Raw genomic sequence first — 18,349 nt, 5'->3', positions numbered from 1 at the left:
CATTTAATTTAGAAAGAAACACAATAAGGGTGTCCAGTTTACCACATAAATTATGGTTAGTGTTGCAAACAGAACAATTAGGACACATTTTAAGTGAGATCCCAAATATCTTCCTGATGTACTTCAAGAGGAGCAGCCTGTCATTCGATTACCTTGTGCTCTACTGCAGCCTCCCGGAGTGTTCAAAAGAGTGCTAATAGTCGTACTTATGAAAAAAGTATAGCACAAACGAAGCCATCTTGTTTGAGTCAAACTGGTAAAAATTGAAACATTTAATTTAGAAAGGAACTAAACGAGGAGTTTCATTTTGAAATTGAAATTATTGTTGATGCTGTAGAAAGAAAACTTAGAACATATTTTAATTGAGTTCTCAAATATTTTCCTCTAATATTTAATTTAAACATTTTGACATGTAGACTGAAACATGCACTTTCAACACCAGCAGCAGAATGTCAGGTAACCCCCGGGTGATCAGCAGTTTTTAAGGTGTTCTGATGAGCAACTAGAGTGCTAACATTTTGATGTATGCACGAAGTGTGGCACATCTGACCGCCATCTTGATAGAATAGAAATGGAAAACTGAAAGCATTTTCTACTGAGGATAATGCAGGAAATTAAGAGATTAGGGAGCTTCATAACAAAGAAGTCTCCTAGGATGGCCACCAGAGAGAAAGGAGCCCAAATATAGCAGCAATATCACACACATGTAGCCCAAGTATAGCCCAATGTCAGAAGTGTGCAAACCACCCATACATATTGGACTTCATTATAAATGTGCATGAAAGGGTTAACACATACTAATCATTCAGGAAGATACTAAAATACACAGTCACATACCAAAACATTTACTTAAACATCTAATGACACTGCTACAGGTGTACCCCCACAATTTCTCAGATATATTGGCAAGTACTGACACAACCTTCTCATTCAGTTAGAGAAATTCAAACATGGATGATACTTAGTAATGCAGGTCCTGTGTGTTCACTTTCACTTGTAGCTTGATTTGCCACATAAAAGCTGTTTGTCAAGTCTATAATCCAAGATTCAGATGGCAAAAGTCACATGGGAGAGATGCATAGGTGTGCTATAAAGCATGCTGGTTTATGCTTAAAAGATGAGAGACGTTCTGTTCAGCTCACTAAGTTACTTTTGCACTTGCATGCCCCTATGCCAAGTGCTACGTAGAGTAGTCCGTCCGTAAAGCAACTGACATACATGTTCATAAAAAAAGAATGCTTCTGTTTCAGCTATTGAGAGAGCTACACAAGCAAATATAAATTCAGTCACTCTCAAGAAACTAGTAATACAAGCAGCAGAATTAAAGGTAGAAACGTGTGACACATATGTAGCTCTGTATTGCCTAACACAGGCACTGAAGTATTTCTGCAGCCACTTACATACACATGTAGACAGCCAGAGAAGTATTAGAGCAGACAGTTACACACCAGCACATTTACGTAAACACCTCATGGCACTGATAGAAGTGTACTTCTACACTCTCTCAGATATGTAGGCAAGTACTGACACAATCTTCTCAACTATGCAGAGAAATAGTATTTCAAAATGAGAGATGGCTACAAGTGCAGACCCTGTATGTGGACTGACACTGCAAGCTACACTTGGCATGTTATAGGTGTTTATGAAGTTTCAAACCCATGTTTTAGTGCACAGAACACATTTCTAGGATATGCTCTTTGTATGCCATAAAGCACGGGTACTCATAGTACGGCCCGTGGGCCGCCAGCGGCCCGGCAAGCCTTCCTTGGCGGCCCACGGACCTTGCAGACATCATATGCCTGTGTGTTTTTTATATCGCTGGTTGCGAGCTATGGGGGCCGGGTGATTCTTTTAAAGAACATTCACTTGTTAATGAGGCTTTGTTGTATTTCACCTCTTCTTAGCGCCCCTGCATCTCCACTCGGATTGAGTGGAGATGCAGGGGCACTAAGAAGAGGTGAAATACAACAAAGCCTCATTAACAAGTGAATGGTCTTTAAAAGACCTGTGAAGTACTTGGGTGCGGCAGCTGTGTGTGTTCCTGGGAAGCTGTCTCAGCGCGGGGTGAGGTGACTGAGGGTGACGAGGACAGCAGGGTGAGGTGATGGAGGGCAGCAGGGAGTGAGAGCAGGGGGTGAGGTGACATCGGGAGGAAGACAGAGTGCGACAGAGGGAGGAAGAGGGAGGGAGAGAGGGAGAGGGGGAAGAGCTTCCCCTGCCATCAGCCTCAAAAACTTGGGGAAAAACAGGGCTGCCCATCATCTGCTTCGGTTCAGGGGGGACGGAGGCTTCCCTTCACTGTACCCTGCCCCCCGCTACAGTAAGGACCCTGAATCAGTGGGGCGTATTGAGGAGGAAGACACTGAAGACGAGAAAGAAAGTAAAGTCGGAGAGCAGGGTTTGCCCCACGTACACCTAAACATACCCAGACGACTCGAGGCTTCCGAGCAGCAGAAAAAGAGGGAGAGACCCAAGACATCGCCATTGGTGATTTCAGTGAAGAGGCCATCCAACGAAAGCCTGAACAATGACCCAGCAGCCTGATAACTGTGCTCACAACCTTTGACCCAAACCTTTTGTATTTACCCTTTGTCTTTACCTACATGTGCCACAACAAAGTGATTTTCAACCCTTTTAGTCCATGCCCGGAAACACATCGCAACATTTTAACACAACTTATTTCTGTTCAGATGTACAAATATTTCTTTCCATAGCAATCGGTTCTGTAAGCTTTGAGACATTATGTTTCTTATTATTGTGTTTTTCGGAGGTTCTGTTTTACGTCATCTTTTGCTGCATTACAAAAGTCTAAAAACGTTACACTAAAAATATAATTTCTTTCCAATACGTCTTTCTTGAAACTTTATTACATTCAACTGCCAAATCACTAAAAAAACAGAGGGGGAAGACAGACAGAGAGAGAGGGAGGGAGAGGGAGGGAGACAGAGTGAGAGGGAGGGAGGGAGACAGAGGGAGAACAGAGGAGGAGGGGGGGAGACAGAGAGAGGGAGACAAACAGAGTGAGTGAGACAGGGAGAGAGAGAGGGAGACAGAGAGGGAGAGGGAGGGAGACAGAGAGGGACGGAGACAGAGAGAAAGGGAGACAAACAGTGATTGAGAGAGAGAGATAGAGGGAGGGAGACGGAGAGAGAGGGAGAGAGAGAGAGGGAGGGAGGGAGAGAGAGAGGGCTGGAGAGAGAGAGGGAGACAGAGAGAGGGAGACAGACCGAGACAGACAGAGGGAGGGAGACAGAGTGAGAGGGAGAGGGAGAGGGAGGGAGAGGGAGGTAGGGAGACAGAGAGAGAGGGAGACACAGAGAAAGGGAGACAAACAGAGTGATGGAGACAGAGGGAGAGGGAGAGAGAGAGATAGAGAGTGGGAGGGAGACGGAGAGAGAGAGAGGGAGAGTGTGAGAGAGAGAGAGAGAGAGAGAGAGAGAGAGAGGGAGACAGAGAGAGGGAGGGAGGGAGACAGAGAGAGGGAGGGAGTGAGACAGAGCAAGAGATAGATAGATAGATAGATAGATAGATAGATAGATAGATAGATAGATAGATAGATAGATAGATAGATAGATAGATAGATAGATAGATAGATAGATAGATAGATAGATAGATAGATAGGATATGTGCGAATGCCTGGTCTGGTGGCTCAGTGGACGAAGGCATCCGCTGCAGGGGCCTGTGTTCAACCTCATGGTCATAGTTTTTTTGGGGTCTAGCCCCGCCCCCTCCCCCACTGGCCCCGCCCCCACAGGTGCGGCCCTCACCTAGAAACCACACTGTAAATTTGGCCCCCGAGAGAAAGTTTGTGAGTACCCATGCCATAAAGGATGCTGTTTCGTGCTAAAGAGATTGACAGATGTCCTTTTGAGTTGAATAAGGTACTTGAGCACTTGTACTCCACTATGCAAAGTACTACATAGAGTATGCACCTCTACAGCAACTGATATACATGTTCACAAAAGCATAGACCCTCTCTGCAGCCTAATCTGACTGCCACAGAAGCATATATACATTTAGTCACCTATTAGAAACTACTTATGCCTGCAACAGACTTAAAGGTATTTGCAGTCCCACATTAATAGCTCTCTATTCCCTTAGAGTGGGACTGAAATATTTGTGCAGCCACTTACATACATATTTAGACAGCCGTAGTGCTACTAAAACACACAGTCACAAGCCAGACCATTTACCTAAAGATCTTATAGTGCTCATACAGGTGTACTGCTACACTCACTTTAATATGTAGGAAAGTACTGACACAGCCTTCTGAACAATGCAGAGAAATAGTTTGTCAATCATGGGTGATGGCTACCAGTGCACACCATGCCTGTTTATTCTTACTCCAACATTCACTTGGCATGTTATAGGTCTTTTTCAAGTATCAACCCTACGTTTTAGTGCACATAATAAACTTCTAAGACATGCTGTAGGTATGCAATAATAATAATACCACTTATAAAGCGTCTCGTTACACCAACTGGTGTGTCCCCGCGCTAAAGGCCACTCAATAAGAAAAAAAGGTTGGAAACTGAAAAAAACACACAGTAACAGGAGAAGAAGAGGTCACAAGCCTCATAGCTGGAAAAGCCAACTTTTCTGGGGGGTTTTCGGAAAAGGTTCTCTGATGACTCTGCACGAAGAGAAGGAGGTAGTGCATTCCAGTTTTTGGCTGCCAAATAGCCGAACGAGCGTGCACCCATTCTTGCTCTTCGGACTTTGGAACCTTTGATAGGCTCCGGTAGATCTAAGATGTCGAGTCGGATTATAGAGGACAAGTAGGTTATGGAGATAGCTAGGGCCTTTGCCCTGCAAGCTCCAATGACAGAACCACAAGGCTTTGAAAATAATTATTTTGTTATTAGGCAGGCAATGTCGGGATTCAAGAGCTTTCAGGGAGGAAGGTTTCCTGGGTAGATTGAGAACTAAGCGAGCTGCTGCGTTCTGAATGCATTGCAGTCTATGGAGACATTTGTTCTTGCTCCCAAATAGTGGACATTTCCATAGTCCAGCTGGGACATTACAAGGGCATGGACCAGGGCTTTCCTGGCTGAGGTAGGGAGGATATATAAGGTTTTCCTTAACATTTTAGGAGTTTTGAAGCATTTCCCTGCAACCCTCCTTGTGTGTGTCTCAAAGGAGAGGGAAGAGTCCAGCCAGACTCCCAGATTTTTGACTCCCTCCTTCGGGGTGGGTATGGGACCCAGAATCTGTGGCCACCATGCTGAGGACCAGATGGAGGGAGATTTCCCCACAACCAGGATCTACATTTTGCTACCGTTCAATTTGAGGCAATTTCTAGACATCCAAGAAGCAAGGCCCTTCAGACAAGAGGAAAACTGGCTGCTTCTTCCGAGTTATGAGACAAAGTGGCCACAAGCTGCGTGTCATCCGTATAAGATACAATGGTGACATTGTATCTTTCCACAATCTCTGCCAGGGGTCCAATGTAAAGATTAAAAAGAGTTGGACTCAGAATTGAGCCTTGTGGGACCCCCTGTGAGAGTTCAATGCTTTTTGAAATATGTGAAAAAAAACAATCAATAAAGGGTTCTGGCCCTTAATCAATAAGTCTTGACCAAACTATAAGCAAATCAACAAGGACATTGCCAGTACTGATAACCTATTTACCATCTCATTCAGAAACAATCACCCGTGACACTCAAAGTGATTGAAATAGTTAATAAATATTTTTATTTTCTTTTAAATAAAGTTCATTATTTGACAAAAGGACTCTCTAGTTCATGTTATTACTTTTGTGAGCATTGTCCATATCATTCATTTAGCGAACCACGATAACTAATACAAACATAAAACAATACTTTACATTCATGACAGAAACATAACAATACATATACTGATTTTATGATTTTGAGGGAGCTCAAATTCCACAGCATTAGAAGGAAGAAAAGAAAACGGAGTAAGAAACCCAAGGGAATGGTTGAAAAAAAGCACCAAAGTTACCAGTTTAAGTGATAACGCAGACCAGGGGAGAATTTTGGCTAAACAGTTTTTGTATTCAGGTCATAGAAAAATGAAATTTCAACGCTTTTTGTACATTGCTAACGACCTGATACTTTTCTATAAACAAACAGAATTTGTTTAGACACAAAAGAAAGGTCTACGCGTTTCAAACCCAATGTGTTATTTTAAGGGTTTTCCTAAGGCAATTTCTTTGTTGATATGCTTTTGAAATATGTGGGCGTTGTGAAACTTGGAAACTGTGATCCTGGAGGAAAGAAGCCATCCACTTTAGAGCAACTCCATCTAGCCCACCTGACCTAGGCCGTTGCAAGAGCAGTTTGTGGGCTGTCGTATCGAAAGCTGCACTAAGGATTCTGTTTTGTGCTTAAGAGATTGAGAGATGTCCTTTTGAGTTGAATAAGTTACTTGTGCACTTGCAGGCCTCTATGCCAAGTACTTCATAGAGTATGCAATCCCTAAAATAATTGACATACAAGTTCACAAATGCATAGAACCTGTCTTCCAGTTACAGAGACTGCTACAGAATGACTTATACAATCAGTCGCTCACCAGAAACTATTTATGGAATCAGCAGATGCAAAGGTAGTTGCAGTGACACTTACATAACTCCCTATTGCCGAACACAGGTACTGAAGTATTGGTGCAGCCATTTACATACACATTTAGACAGCCATGGAGGTTTTATTGCAGGCAGTTACATACCATAAACATCTCATGGCACTGATATAGGTGTACACCTACACTCTCTCATATAGGTTGGCAAGTACTGACACAACCTTTTCAACCTTGTCTAGAAATTGTCCTTCAAACATGGATGATGACTACAAGTGCAGACCCTGTCTATGCTCTCTCACTGCAAGCTTCACTTAGAATGTTATAGGTCTTTCTCAAGTGTCAAACCCACTCAAAAACACATTCATCCAGTCACTGACCCACTCAGACACTCATGCACCCACTTAGACATCTACTCAAACAGTCAGAGACTCACTCAGGCAGTGATGCACCCACTCCCGCACCCAGTGAGCCACTTATGCAGGCAGTACAGACCCACTCAGACTCACACACACCCAGCACTGATAGCTACACCCACATAAGTAGCACTTTAAACATGACCCAGGCCTTCTATTGCAGCCTGTGTGTGCCGTTTTAACCTGTCATTTCGACCTGGCAAGAAAATCTTTTCCCTGACCCCAAAACGTTTCTTTTTAATACATATAAGTCACCCCTAAGGTAGGCCCTGTATAGCCCAGAGGGCAGAATGTAATGTAGTTGAAAAGGAGAACATGTAGTTTTAAGTTTTAGTAGTGAAAAAACTCTTCCTCGCCCATAGGATAGCACTGAAATTACCACATTACATGTAATAAGCTGTAATTTCCAAATGGGAGCAGGTAACCAGTTCATGTTTGTGTCCTTGGTATTGTAATTAAAAATCCCAACTTATGGTTAAGTTGGATTTCAAGTTATAATTTTGAAAATGCCTCTTTTAGAAGTTAGCAATTTTATGCCTTAGCCATTTGGTGCCTGCAGCCTGTCTATTGGTGACATGACTGGGTGTAGTTGACAGTTGGACTTTGTATATTCCTCCTAGAGAACCACAGGCTAGGGAGCCTAGGTGTATCCTGGATGGGCCATCACTGGCAGGATGGAAGGAAGGAGCTGGACCCAGACCCATTTACTCTTGAATAGGCTGTGTCCTGCCTCCACACAAAGGGCTGCATAACCCCTGTAGTTAATCTGGAGCCAGGGCCAGGAAGGCAGGGCACCCGTGCACTTCAAATGCCTGCCTCTAGAAGTTTCCACCTCCTTCAAAGGCATAACTAGCTAAAAATACTGGACCTAACACACCAATTGTTTAGTACACTTCTGGGTCTGTTGCTACTCTGCCAGGACAAAGGTCTGTTGCTACTCTGCCAGGACAAAGGACTGCAGTGGTGCTGAAAGGGCTGTAACTCTGCTGGACTGCTGACTTGAAGAAACTGCTGCCCTGCTGTGCTAACCTGCTGTCCTCTTGCCTGGGTGAGAAGGATTGGACCTGCATCTCTTGAACCCAGAACCCCAGATTGTCGCCAAGGTCTATGTCACTGGCCTCCTGATCTGAAGCCTCAGGGATATAATAGGATTCCAACAACCCTGCACCTGGGATCTGTCGTCTATGAGTCTAACCTGCCAAGTGGTGCCACCCCAGTCCTGTACCCTGTAAATGGAGCTAAGGTGTTTGCCAGCCTTTGTGGATCCAGCCAAACAGGGGCATCTCCTCTGCTGCATGGCACAACCCCATGCAGAATCGACGTATCACCACTGCTTCATGGATTGTACCCATCGCAAAGACCCACATCGCCTCCGCAGCCTCTTCAGAACTGCCAGTGCCTGACGCATCCTCAGCACAGGCACTCACGTCCCTCATCGATCGCAGCCTTGACAACAACGTTGTACTCTGCTTCACAGCATCACAGCTCTTCGGAACTGACTCATCACCTCGAGGGCGCAGCATCCTCAATGCGAGACTTTGCATCACAAGCCCTCGTCTACGGGATACTCAATGGAGATGCAGGACCTTTTATTACAGTCTCACCACACCTCAGAACCGATGCACAGCTTTGGCTGTGGAATATATCTTCGCATATTCACACAACGCTTGAGAAACTAGGATTGAAGTTCCTTTGTTCAGTGGGTCTAACAGGGTTGCTGTAGCTAGCCCAGGTACCATCTCAGTCAGACTGAACTTGTAACTTTGTCCCAGTCTGAAGCTACCAGAGATCCACAGTTGGCGCTTTGTGCTTTTTGAAGCTACTTTTACTAAAATCTTTATCTGGTTTTGCTTAAAAAACTTAATCTATTTTGCTAACTTGGAGTGGGATTCTTTGTCTGTGGTGTTTTCACTTTATGCATTTCCTCTAAGTTAAGCCTGACTGATCTGTGCCAAAGTACCAGAGGGTTGTTCACAGATTAATATAGGGTTGGCTTGTGCCTCACCCTGACAAGGCTGCTTGACCAAAGGTCACACCCCAGTCAACCAATAACCCAATTTCTTACACATGACAATGCCTGTTTGATTGCCTATGAAAGAGCTTATCTGGTCTCAGATAGTTTGTTCTTAGTGGTGCCCATTCAGGATTATATGGCCATCTGTTGCTTCCCCGTGACCTGTCAGGAAAAGTATCTGACCGTCAGTTCCACAGCATGTGATTGAATTTCACTTCTGTCCAGCGTGGATTTTCCCTCACCTCACAAAAAAATGACAGTCTGTTTCTGTATTGGTAGTTAGAAGATTATTCAGCTAATAATTGAATCCTCCAGAGCATCAGCAGAACCACCCTGCTTCAAGTAAATGACCTGTGGTTCCACTGCGGTGGCTATAGTTTCAGTTTCATCCAATGCAGCGAGGATTTTCAGTTTTAAAACAAAAGACTGTTGCAAAATGGGTTCCACCCAATTAGTGCGCCCAGATTTTTTGTTTTTAGGTTAGCCGATTTTAGACTTTTTACTGTGGATGAGTTTTTAATACATGTGCCGCACCCACAGTATGCACACGGTAAATGGACCTGACATGTTTACATCCACCTCCTTCCTTTTAAGATAGGCCTGCTGTGATGCAGCAAGGCTAATAGGCACTTGTCATGTTGCACATGAACAAATATGTACACATGTTTCTTCTGAGTGTGTGAGACTGCTGTCTTGTGCAGCCTGTTATCTGTGCACAGGTAGACTGGTGCAGTGTGGAATCTGCAGGGTTAGATATTTAACTGGGCAGACCTTTCGATATGAGCGGGCACTCACTCATAGGTAAAGCCAGTATGATTTACTGTTTTATCTGCAGTGATTCTTTATTAAGGCAGATTTCCCTCTATATGTACAATAGCGTGTAGTTTTTCTTCCCTTTGGCCCACAAAGTCCATCATTATGTGGCAAAACATGTGCCAAGATGAATTATGGAAGTGACAAGAACACACATGTACATCTGATAGGCCATCCAGAATTGTCAAATTCCTTTGGCTTTGCTCAGGATCAGCGTCCAGGCCTTTTGTCACCCTATTGGGCCAAGTTAATTACCAGCATAGGGAACAAAGACCACTCCACACAAAAGGTATAATTAACAGTGGTTGCCTTAGCCCCTGAGCAGGAAGGGGTGGATGAGGAATTTGTATCCATTAATTAGCTGTCACACTGTACCAGGGCTCAGGCTGCCCTGGCCCACTGAACAAAGGAGGAGCCCAGACATCTGCAGTCAACCAGGAAGGGGCTGCCATTTTGACGTTTTAGTGCAAATAGCCCCAGCAGTGATGTCAGTGAGGGGCAGAGCTGAGGCCCCCAGAAGAGATGTGACCAGTGACTTCTTGATGACAACATCTTGAAGTGTCCTAGCATGCTGTGCAGGAGGGTTGGGACATGGATGGAGAGGTGAAGCGGCACCCCAGGATTAGCCAAAGGTGCCTGGCATCTAAAACCTTACACCTTCTTTTTAAAAACCTTGCACAAGGGAGAGAGAGAGAGAGCTGTTTATGTGAATTTGTGCTTTTTGCGGATGGATCATGGGACTACAACAGCGATGGACAACCAAAAGAAAAAAATCCTTGATGCCCAAAAGAAACACGGGCTCTGCCCCAGTTGATCCCAGGACCAGTGGGTCTCTCCAAGGGTCAGTGAAGCTGGCCCCTTTCCACCCCCTTAGGGCCAGTTGGGGGAAGGCCCTGAACTTCTGTGACCAGATACAAAGGCCAGAAGGAAAGCTGCTTCAGGGAGCCAGTGGAATCAGCTCCCTGTGAGGCACATCACCCTGGAGGAAAGGAGGCCTCCTAAAATTGTTTGGTTCTAGAACTTGCAACCAGGTGTAAAATGAGCCCCACAACTACGAAATCAGCCCAATGCCTTTTTAAGGTGAGCAAACATTGGCTCTTTTCAAGCAACGAAGCACCTGGGGCTCAGTTGCATTTCCAGGAATTACCCCAGGGGAGGGCCAGGGCCTGGGTTGGGAGGTCCACACAGGGACTTATTAATAAGTAATTAACCCTGGGAGGTGTGTGATTGTGTCTCTCTCCAGGATTGTCATGTTGCTTTTCTTTACACCTAGGAGTGCAGCAAGCTCTAGAGTCTAATTCTCTGGCTGCATATCATTTTTCCTAAAGGTGTATAAAGAAGACACATTGTTAGATGCAAACCTTTTGCCTTTTATCTCCTATTTTTCTGACCCTGATTTTGTTGGCTCTAGAATTCTGGGCACTTTACCACTGCTGACCAGAGCTGAAGAGCATATGCTCTCTGTATGAATTGTGCCAATGATTGGTTATCCATGATTGGCATATTTCATTTACTGGTAAGTCCCTATTAAAGTGCATGGTGTGTGCCACCCATGCACAAGCCCTTAGAGAGTCCTTCACAAGCAGGATACCACAGCAGGGTAAAGAGTCAGTATGTTTCCTTCATCACAGACAGAAGCAGCAACTGCAGACCAACCCATCGCTCACACAGAAAAATCAATGCTCCTCACACAGACCCTCCAGTCTTCTTCTTGGCAGGGTCCTTTTGTTCCTTCAAGTAATCTAAAGTCCTTGAGTTATGTGCAACACTTATACCCCATATTGTCATTGTTCTCTTTGTGGCAAGGGTCTCTGAACCCAGTCCAAACAAGTCCTGTTCTCCCTAGTGCAGCATGACCACAGAGGGTGGAGACAGCATTGTGAAAAAAGAGACATAGCCTATTCAGGTGCAATAGAAACTCCTCCCACCATTCTAAATGCAGACCAGGTCTATTCAGCCCAGTGATGAGTCACCCATGCAAGGCAGGGCACACCTCAACCCCCCTAGTGACTATCTAGAGTGAATGCACATCCCCAGCTCCTGTCACTCAAACCCCAGACACTAAATACACAAACAGCCAGAGGCACACAAAATGGTAAAGTAAGAAAATACCCACTTTCTAAAAGTGGCATTTTCAAACCCAGAAATTAAAAATCGCCTAAGCTCAATTGTTCTATCTTGTCCCTATGGAAAGCTACACATGTAACATGTTACAGTGCAGCCCCGATGATAGGCCTATGGGACAGAAAGCCTTTCAACAGTGAAAAACAAAATGCACAATATTTCACAATCAGGACATGTCACACACACCAGTACATGTCCTACCTTTCACATACACTGCACAGTGCCCATGAGGGTACCGTAGGCCTCCCATTGGGGTACCTTACATTTAAGGAAAGGGAATATTTGGGCCTGGCAAGCGGGTGCACATGGCAGGACAACATGGAAGTTTACAGCTGTGCATGCAGACACTACTGTGGTAGGTCTGAGACACATTTATAGGGCTACTCATGTGGGTGGCACATTCAGTGCTGCAAGCACACTAGTAGAATTTGATTTACAGGCCCTGGCACACACTGTGAACTTGACTAGGGACTTACCAGTAAATCAAATATATCAATCATGGATAACCAATCATTTTCACAATTTATACAGAGAGTATATGCATTTTAGCTCTGATAAGCAGTGGTAACGTGCCCATAATCCTATATCCAACAAACACAGGGTCAGAAAAATATGAGGCAAAATGTTTGGGGGTAAGCCTGTCAAAAGGACCAGGTCTAACACCAACCAAATACAATGAAGATGAACATTACTATATTGAGCAGGGACTTCAATAGAGTCATTTCAGCTCAAGAAGATAACCGTGGAAAAACAAAAAGCAATCTCCCTTTAATGCTAGGAAAACAATGTTCATTATAGCTAATTCCTCACACTTGACTAACAATTCCATGGTGACAAACAACGCTACCTCACCAGGCAAGGTTGCTAAAGCACCCAATATATACCTCCTGCATGAATCAATACCTCTGAAGATTCATTGTCTTCTGGCCAAAGCTTTATAATTTTAAAGGAATCCTGTTAACAGGTGCCAATGCATGTGCTTTTGTCCCCTAAAAACTGGTTACATTAGTTAAAATCCTGATTGTCACATTTAGCTTACACATGAGTCATGAGTATATGGTACACCATGTACCCAAGGCTGGTATGTTAAATGCTACTAGTGAGCAACAGCACGTATTATGCATCAACTAAATAGACAATGTAAAGCATTACTTTAAGCCTGCCACAGTAGCCCAGCTGGGCAGCATTAAAAACTGCCATTTTGACATGTTACAATCATCCTTCTAACAACCCAAAATCTTCCTTTTAAATACTGCTAAGTCACCCCTAAATCAGGCCTTACCAGTCCTGCGGCAGGATGCATAGTATTTAAAAGTAGAGAATATTTACTGAATGTTTTACCATGTCCTTACAGTGAAAAAGGTCCCAAACCAGTTTTTCACTGGGTTACCTTATTGTGCTTAACAAAGCAAACTTCAGATTGACGCTAGATAGAAATATATTTGAACACCTATTTTTAATCAAAATCCAATGTAATGCCAAAGTCGAATTATGTCTATCTCAGATATAGTAAGTTCAGAAAGTCACTATTTTTCTACCTGAAGCCTCTGGTAGCCTTTTCAGATTAAATTCCCAACTGTCACGTGGCAGCCTGCTGCCCCCTGCCATGATATGTGAATGGCTCCCAAGTAGAGAAACAAAAGTGCCTTGAATGGGGAGGAGCTGTGACCTCCTTCTGGCAGAATGGCTTGGGGAATGTGCCCACCAACTGCACAAGCTTCGAAGGACTATCCCCTATCTCAGCAGTTGTAACTCTCACCTAGGCCGGCCATTTTCATTTTCCAGGTACTCAGGATGATACCAATCCCAGTGGTGGAAAAACCTGTTTCAGAACTGGTTTGAAAGGGGGAGGTTTTTATTACCCTGGACACGTCTCAGGGGTGTGCCCAGGGTTTTTTCCATGGGTAGAAAGCCATGTTAGATTTTGGCAGAGCTGTGTTCTGTGGCATTGTTCAAACCCCAACAAGTGATGTAAAAATGGGTAGTATTGCCCCTGGGAGTGTTTTCTTATTGGTCAGGTAATTCACCCCCTCCCCACAAGCTGGTGCCAGGCATAAAAGAGGCCTCCCTAGATATCTTCTTCAGAACACATCTGGACCTGTGGGAGACAGAATAAATACTGCATCTGCTGCTGAGCCTATGGAGAGAGACTTCAGGGGCTGGACTTTCTCCCACTGGTAACCAGGACAAAGAATTTTACTCCAAGGGACATTTTGCCTGACGTTCTGTTATGTTACAGGGCCACACAAGCTAGAAGAAGCCTACTTTTTCTAAGAGTCCAGCTGACCAGCTCCAACTTGATTTGCCCTAGACCTTGCTGGTGGCTCCTGGGAGAGTGAGTTTTAACCCCAAAGTGGTGACCAAAAAGTCCTAGACTCTTAGCGGGTGTTAGAGTGTACTACTCTCACCTTAACACCTGCAAAATTGGACACTTTTTTAGAATGCTTTCTGCAGGTAGCCAATGGCAACTGAGACCATTGGTAAGCTGTAGCTGCCACTGTTGAATCACAGTTCAGATTTAATTCGCCAGTTTCCCCCATTAAAAAGATTCCAGAAAGGTTTCTGTCTAAGCCCGATCATAGAAGGGCTTCCAACTAGGCTGACGCAGAAACAACATACAACTAGAACGAAATCTTCCTAGATGCGGATTTTAGATTTTGACCTTGCGGAGTTTCCTGACATCGACCTTGGCAAGGTTCCAACAGGCCCGACATTACCTCTGAGCACCCCTGCTTTACCAGGCCACCGTCATTGATACTGTCTTTTGATCCAGTCTGCAGCCCACCCATCAATAAGGACTGTTTCTCAGAAAATCTAAGTCACAAGGTAAACTTTCTACTGGGACACACCTTTCCACCGGTTCCTGTGCCTATATGGCAGTAGCTCGCAGTCAGCCTTAACCTTTGACTTGGACCCATTCTAGCACGACCAGAAGACGGCGATTGGCACTTTGCCTTTTTAGGTGCGATTTTGACATAACACTTTCAAAAATCATATCTCCAGTTCTGTAACTGGATTTTTGTGGTTTTGTTGTCAATTAGTTTATTAAAATGTTCTCTATTTTATTTTCATTGGAGTGGGAATTTTATTGTGTTGTGTTTTCTAGTTTTGAACTATTTTGGGAACTGATAAATGCTTTACACATTTCTCCTATGGTAAGCCTGTCTGCTCTGTTCTCGAGCTACCAAAGTTTGAACTCATGTTTAAATTATTGAGAACTAACTGGACTTGGTGTGGAATTGTGACATTGTGAATTGGTGTCTCCAACTAATAATCTACTTTCTCACATTTACGAAGTTCAAGTCATGATGTTGCAGTAAATTGAATAGAGAAATATGTGACATAGTATGGGACTTTAAGAAACGCATGAATTAGACCAGGTGGGCAGCATTGGCAGCACTATTCCATTTCTATCTTATTATAATAGGTCTTATTCCTCAATACATTCATCCAATTCATGCATCTTTCATGTAACAATGCCTCGACCTCACAGCTGCAATTCAAATATTTCCTATTTCTTTTTCAAAGTCACATATTTTTGGTTTAATTCACGTAGGAGTGCAAAGCCATTCATCCATTTTTCAACTATCCATCTTTCATTCATATAGGGAAGAAGAGGGCAAGGCATGGCTCCACGGATGAACTCTCTACACGGATGACCGGTAAGATGATGTCTTGTTCGTCTCTGTCCTTCGTGAATGAGAGACGTCATGCTCCACATTGCCATGGCTGACCACAAGGACTGAAATGTCCTTATCTGTAGTTTGATGTATTTTTAGAAATATTGTTTCATGCTGGTGCTGTTTTTAATTGGTACACTCTGCTATAATTTTACAATTTAAAAAAAAAAGTTTGACAAAAGTTGGACAGAGCCCCTTTGCTGAAAAGCTGATAACAAATTATAGTTGGCACAAAAACTAAGAAAACCTTTCTTTTTAAAAACAAAATCAAAATAAGTATTGTTGTTGCTCCTTGTCTAAAACGAAAAACCCAAGAACAAGCAGCTGCAAGCTGCTTCTTTTAACTTCTAGCCTCGCATTGTAGAAAGGTAGTGACTTCAGCTCTGTTTCCTGTACTGGTCATCATTGTCTGCACCCATTGGGGGGTTGGTCACCTAAAAACGGGCTTCATTTGCGTGTGTGGATGCATACAGTTCCTATAGTTCGTGCTGCCCTTTCCTGTCTTTGCCACCTACTTGTAGACTATTGATCACAGAAAGTCGTTCTCACTGACACTGGTAGAATGCACAGCGCCCACTCGTCCCCTTGCAGCTTCCTACCTCAAGGTGCTGACAAAAACAAGCCTGTTCCCAAATCCGCTCTCATGGAAGAGCAGTTCAAGCTAAGGGAATGGAGAGATCTGCTGGGGTTCCCAGCTACACTGACAGCTAGGTAATGTCTAAGGGCTATCTGGATGCCTTCTTGCCAAAACTTGACACCAGGATGGCCTATCTGGGCCTCTTTTTCTATGTTGTGGTTTTGAAAGCTTGTTGGGTTAACCAACTTTTTTTTTTTTTTTCCTCGCCAAGCGCATGTATTTAAATAACAATTAAAAGACTTTAAAATAAGCATGAAAATATGTTTTCCATGCACTCAATGTTCATGTTGACTGGGGGAGGGGGACAAAATTGTGTACATGTTTTCGTACAAAATAGGAAGACTTTCCCTGAAAGTAATGTGTGCCACCCAAATTACTGCTCGTGGTTGCCTGTTTAAAAATTATACACTCAAGAATGATATGCAAAAGTCATAGCAGATACCTGCTAAGTGCCTTTGGTGGTCGACTAATTGCAAATTGTGCTCAGTGTATGTTCTTTAGTAGAAATGCAAGTTCGATTCCTAGTGAATGAGTTGGGTGCCATTTCTGACTCAAACCAAGCTCCCACGTGCAAAACTTGTGCAAAAAGAATACGAAAAAACTTGTATTATGCAAAATATTTGAAACCCAATAATTGAGGTTTATGTGGGATTTTCCTAGAAATAAAAGATTACCTGGGCCTATTGTTGACGTCAGAACAGATACGATCAATACGTGGCTCACGGCCTTGTGGTTTTGCATGACAGTTGAATACTAGTCAATCACTTTGTTAATGCAGGCACAACTCTAGTAGTCACAGAAGTCCAAGATGCAATATAAGGCGGGAAATCTGAAGCTCTTTCAGACTGTAGTAAGTCTATTCGGCGGGGCTGAAGGGGGCACATCTTTGAATCGTTTCTTCGATGCAGGACATGTGACAAAGGCACTGAGGGGGGCGCCTTAGGCTCATAGTATTAATAGGACACGTGTTTACATACAGTTGCCAAATATTCCATCCTTTAAAGTTTTTAATGCCTGCTAATCCTTTAGGTTATTAATCACCTAAAATGTGGAGGAACTGAAAGGAAACGTTCAGTTCCTTTTTTATCCAGAATTTGTCCTTTTGTGACTGTACTGCTGTTCAGCGATATCCCTGCCTGCAGCCAACGTTGAATGTATAATGTATCCCCTCTGCTGTAAAACTGTGAATAATTGCACGTTTATAGCAGCGTGGCATCGTTTACACGCTTGGGGTAGTTTACAATGGCGCGGTTTCTTGCCAAGACACATGGGGCCTCAGGACCGACTGGTCTGGTGGCCGTGCACAGCATCTTTTCTTCCAAGGAGAGGCAGCGTGGGGGGTTCTGTGCTGCCACTGAATGGGGCTTTGAGGCGACGATTAGTTTAGCTGCTCAGTTTGTTAGCAGTGGACCATGTTTCAGTGTTTCTTAGAGAGACCTAGGACCATGGTGTTCTGACAATTTAAAAAGGGCACGATTAATGTCCACACTGAACGAGTTTTGTGTTGAGAAGCTAGCTATGGCTTAATGTTGCTTGGAATGTGGTGTTGGAAGTTTGCACACTTCAAAATTGCACTGTTTTTTGTAGAACTACAAAGATCCATTGGTAGAGTATCCAGGAATGTTGCCGCCATGCCCATGTTCTTTGGTGTGCATCACTAGGCGATTTTAACTACAGTACCTGCCACTTTATCTGAAGCAAAAAGTTACCATAAATGCAAAGACTTGATATATTCCTTATGATTCAGTTAACGTTCTAGGGTTAGTTGTATGCAAGCAGAAAAGGATAATATTCAAGCAACTATCCCATAAAATCTATGACAACCAGCTGTGCTGTGCTGATGCACAGACATCAGTAATAAAAAGCAATTTACCTAGTCACCTTTTAATAAGAATAACGTGCTGTGCTCCTGAAAACAAGTATTTAACAATTGTCTAGCCTTGGGCCTTGAGTCAACAGTATCATCTGCTTTGATAAATATTGAGAAATGGATTTCCCAGTGATCTATCATTTTTCGCAGATTTTCTATGCTCTTGCTTATTACTTTGGCAGAAAATTAGATGCTAATAAGATGCTTTTCTAGGCCAGAGGATTGATATAAAGGCTTCACACACTGCAAATTCTCAAT

General features: G+C 43.6%; 1 protein-coding gene across 3 annotated transcripts in view; it reads left to right on the top strand.

Moving 5' to 3' along the window:
• Positions 1-18,349, top strand: part of SHISA6 (shisa family member 6) — a 1,379,883-nt gene that overhangs the window by 1,082,822 nt on the left and 278,712 nt on the right. For all 3 annotated transcript variants that reach the window (XM_085616777.1, XM_085616776.1, XM_085616778.1), the window contains one exon: positions 15,513-15,566. In XM_085616777.1, coding sequence (XP_085472903.1) covers positions 15,513-15,566 — 54 coding nt within the window. The remainder of the gene's footprint in view (positions 1-15,512; positions 15,567-18,349) is intronic.

Source organism: Triturus cristatus, chromosome 7, assembly GCF_964204655.1.
Source record: "Triturus cristatus chromosome 7, aTriCri1.1, whole genome shotgun sequence".
Classification (NCBI taxonomy): domain Eukaryota; kingdom Metazoa; phylum Chordata; class Amphibia; order Caudata; family Salamandridae; genus Triturus; species Triturus cristatus.
The sequence above is the reverse complement of the archived record's forward strand: the minus strand, read 5'-3'. Positions and strand labels throughout refer to the sequence as shown.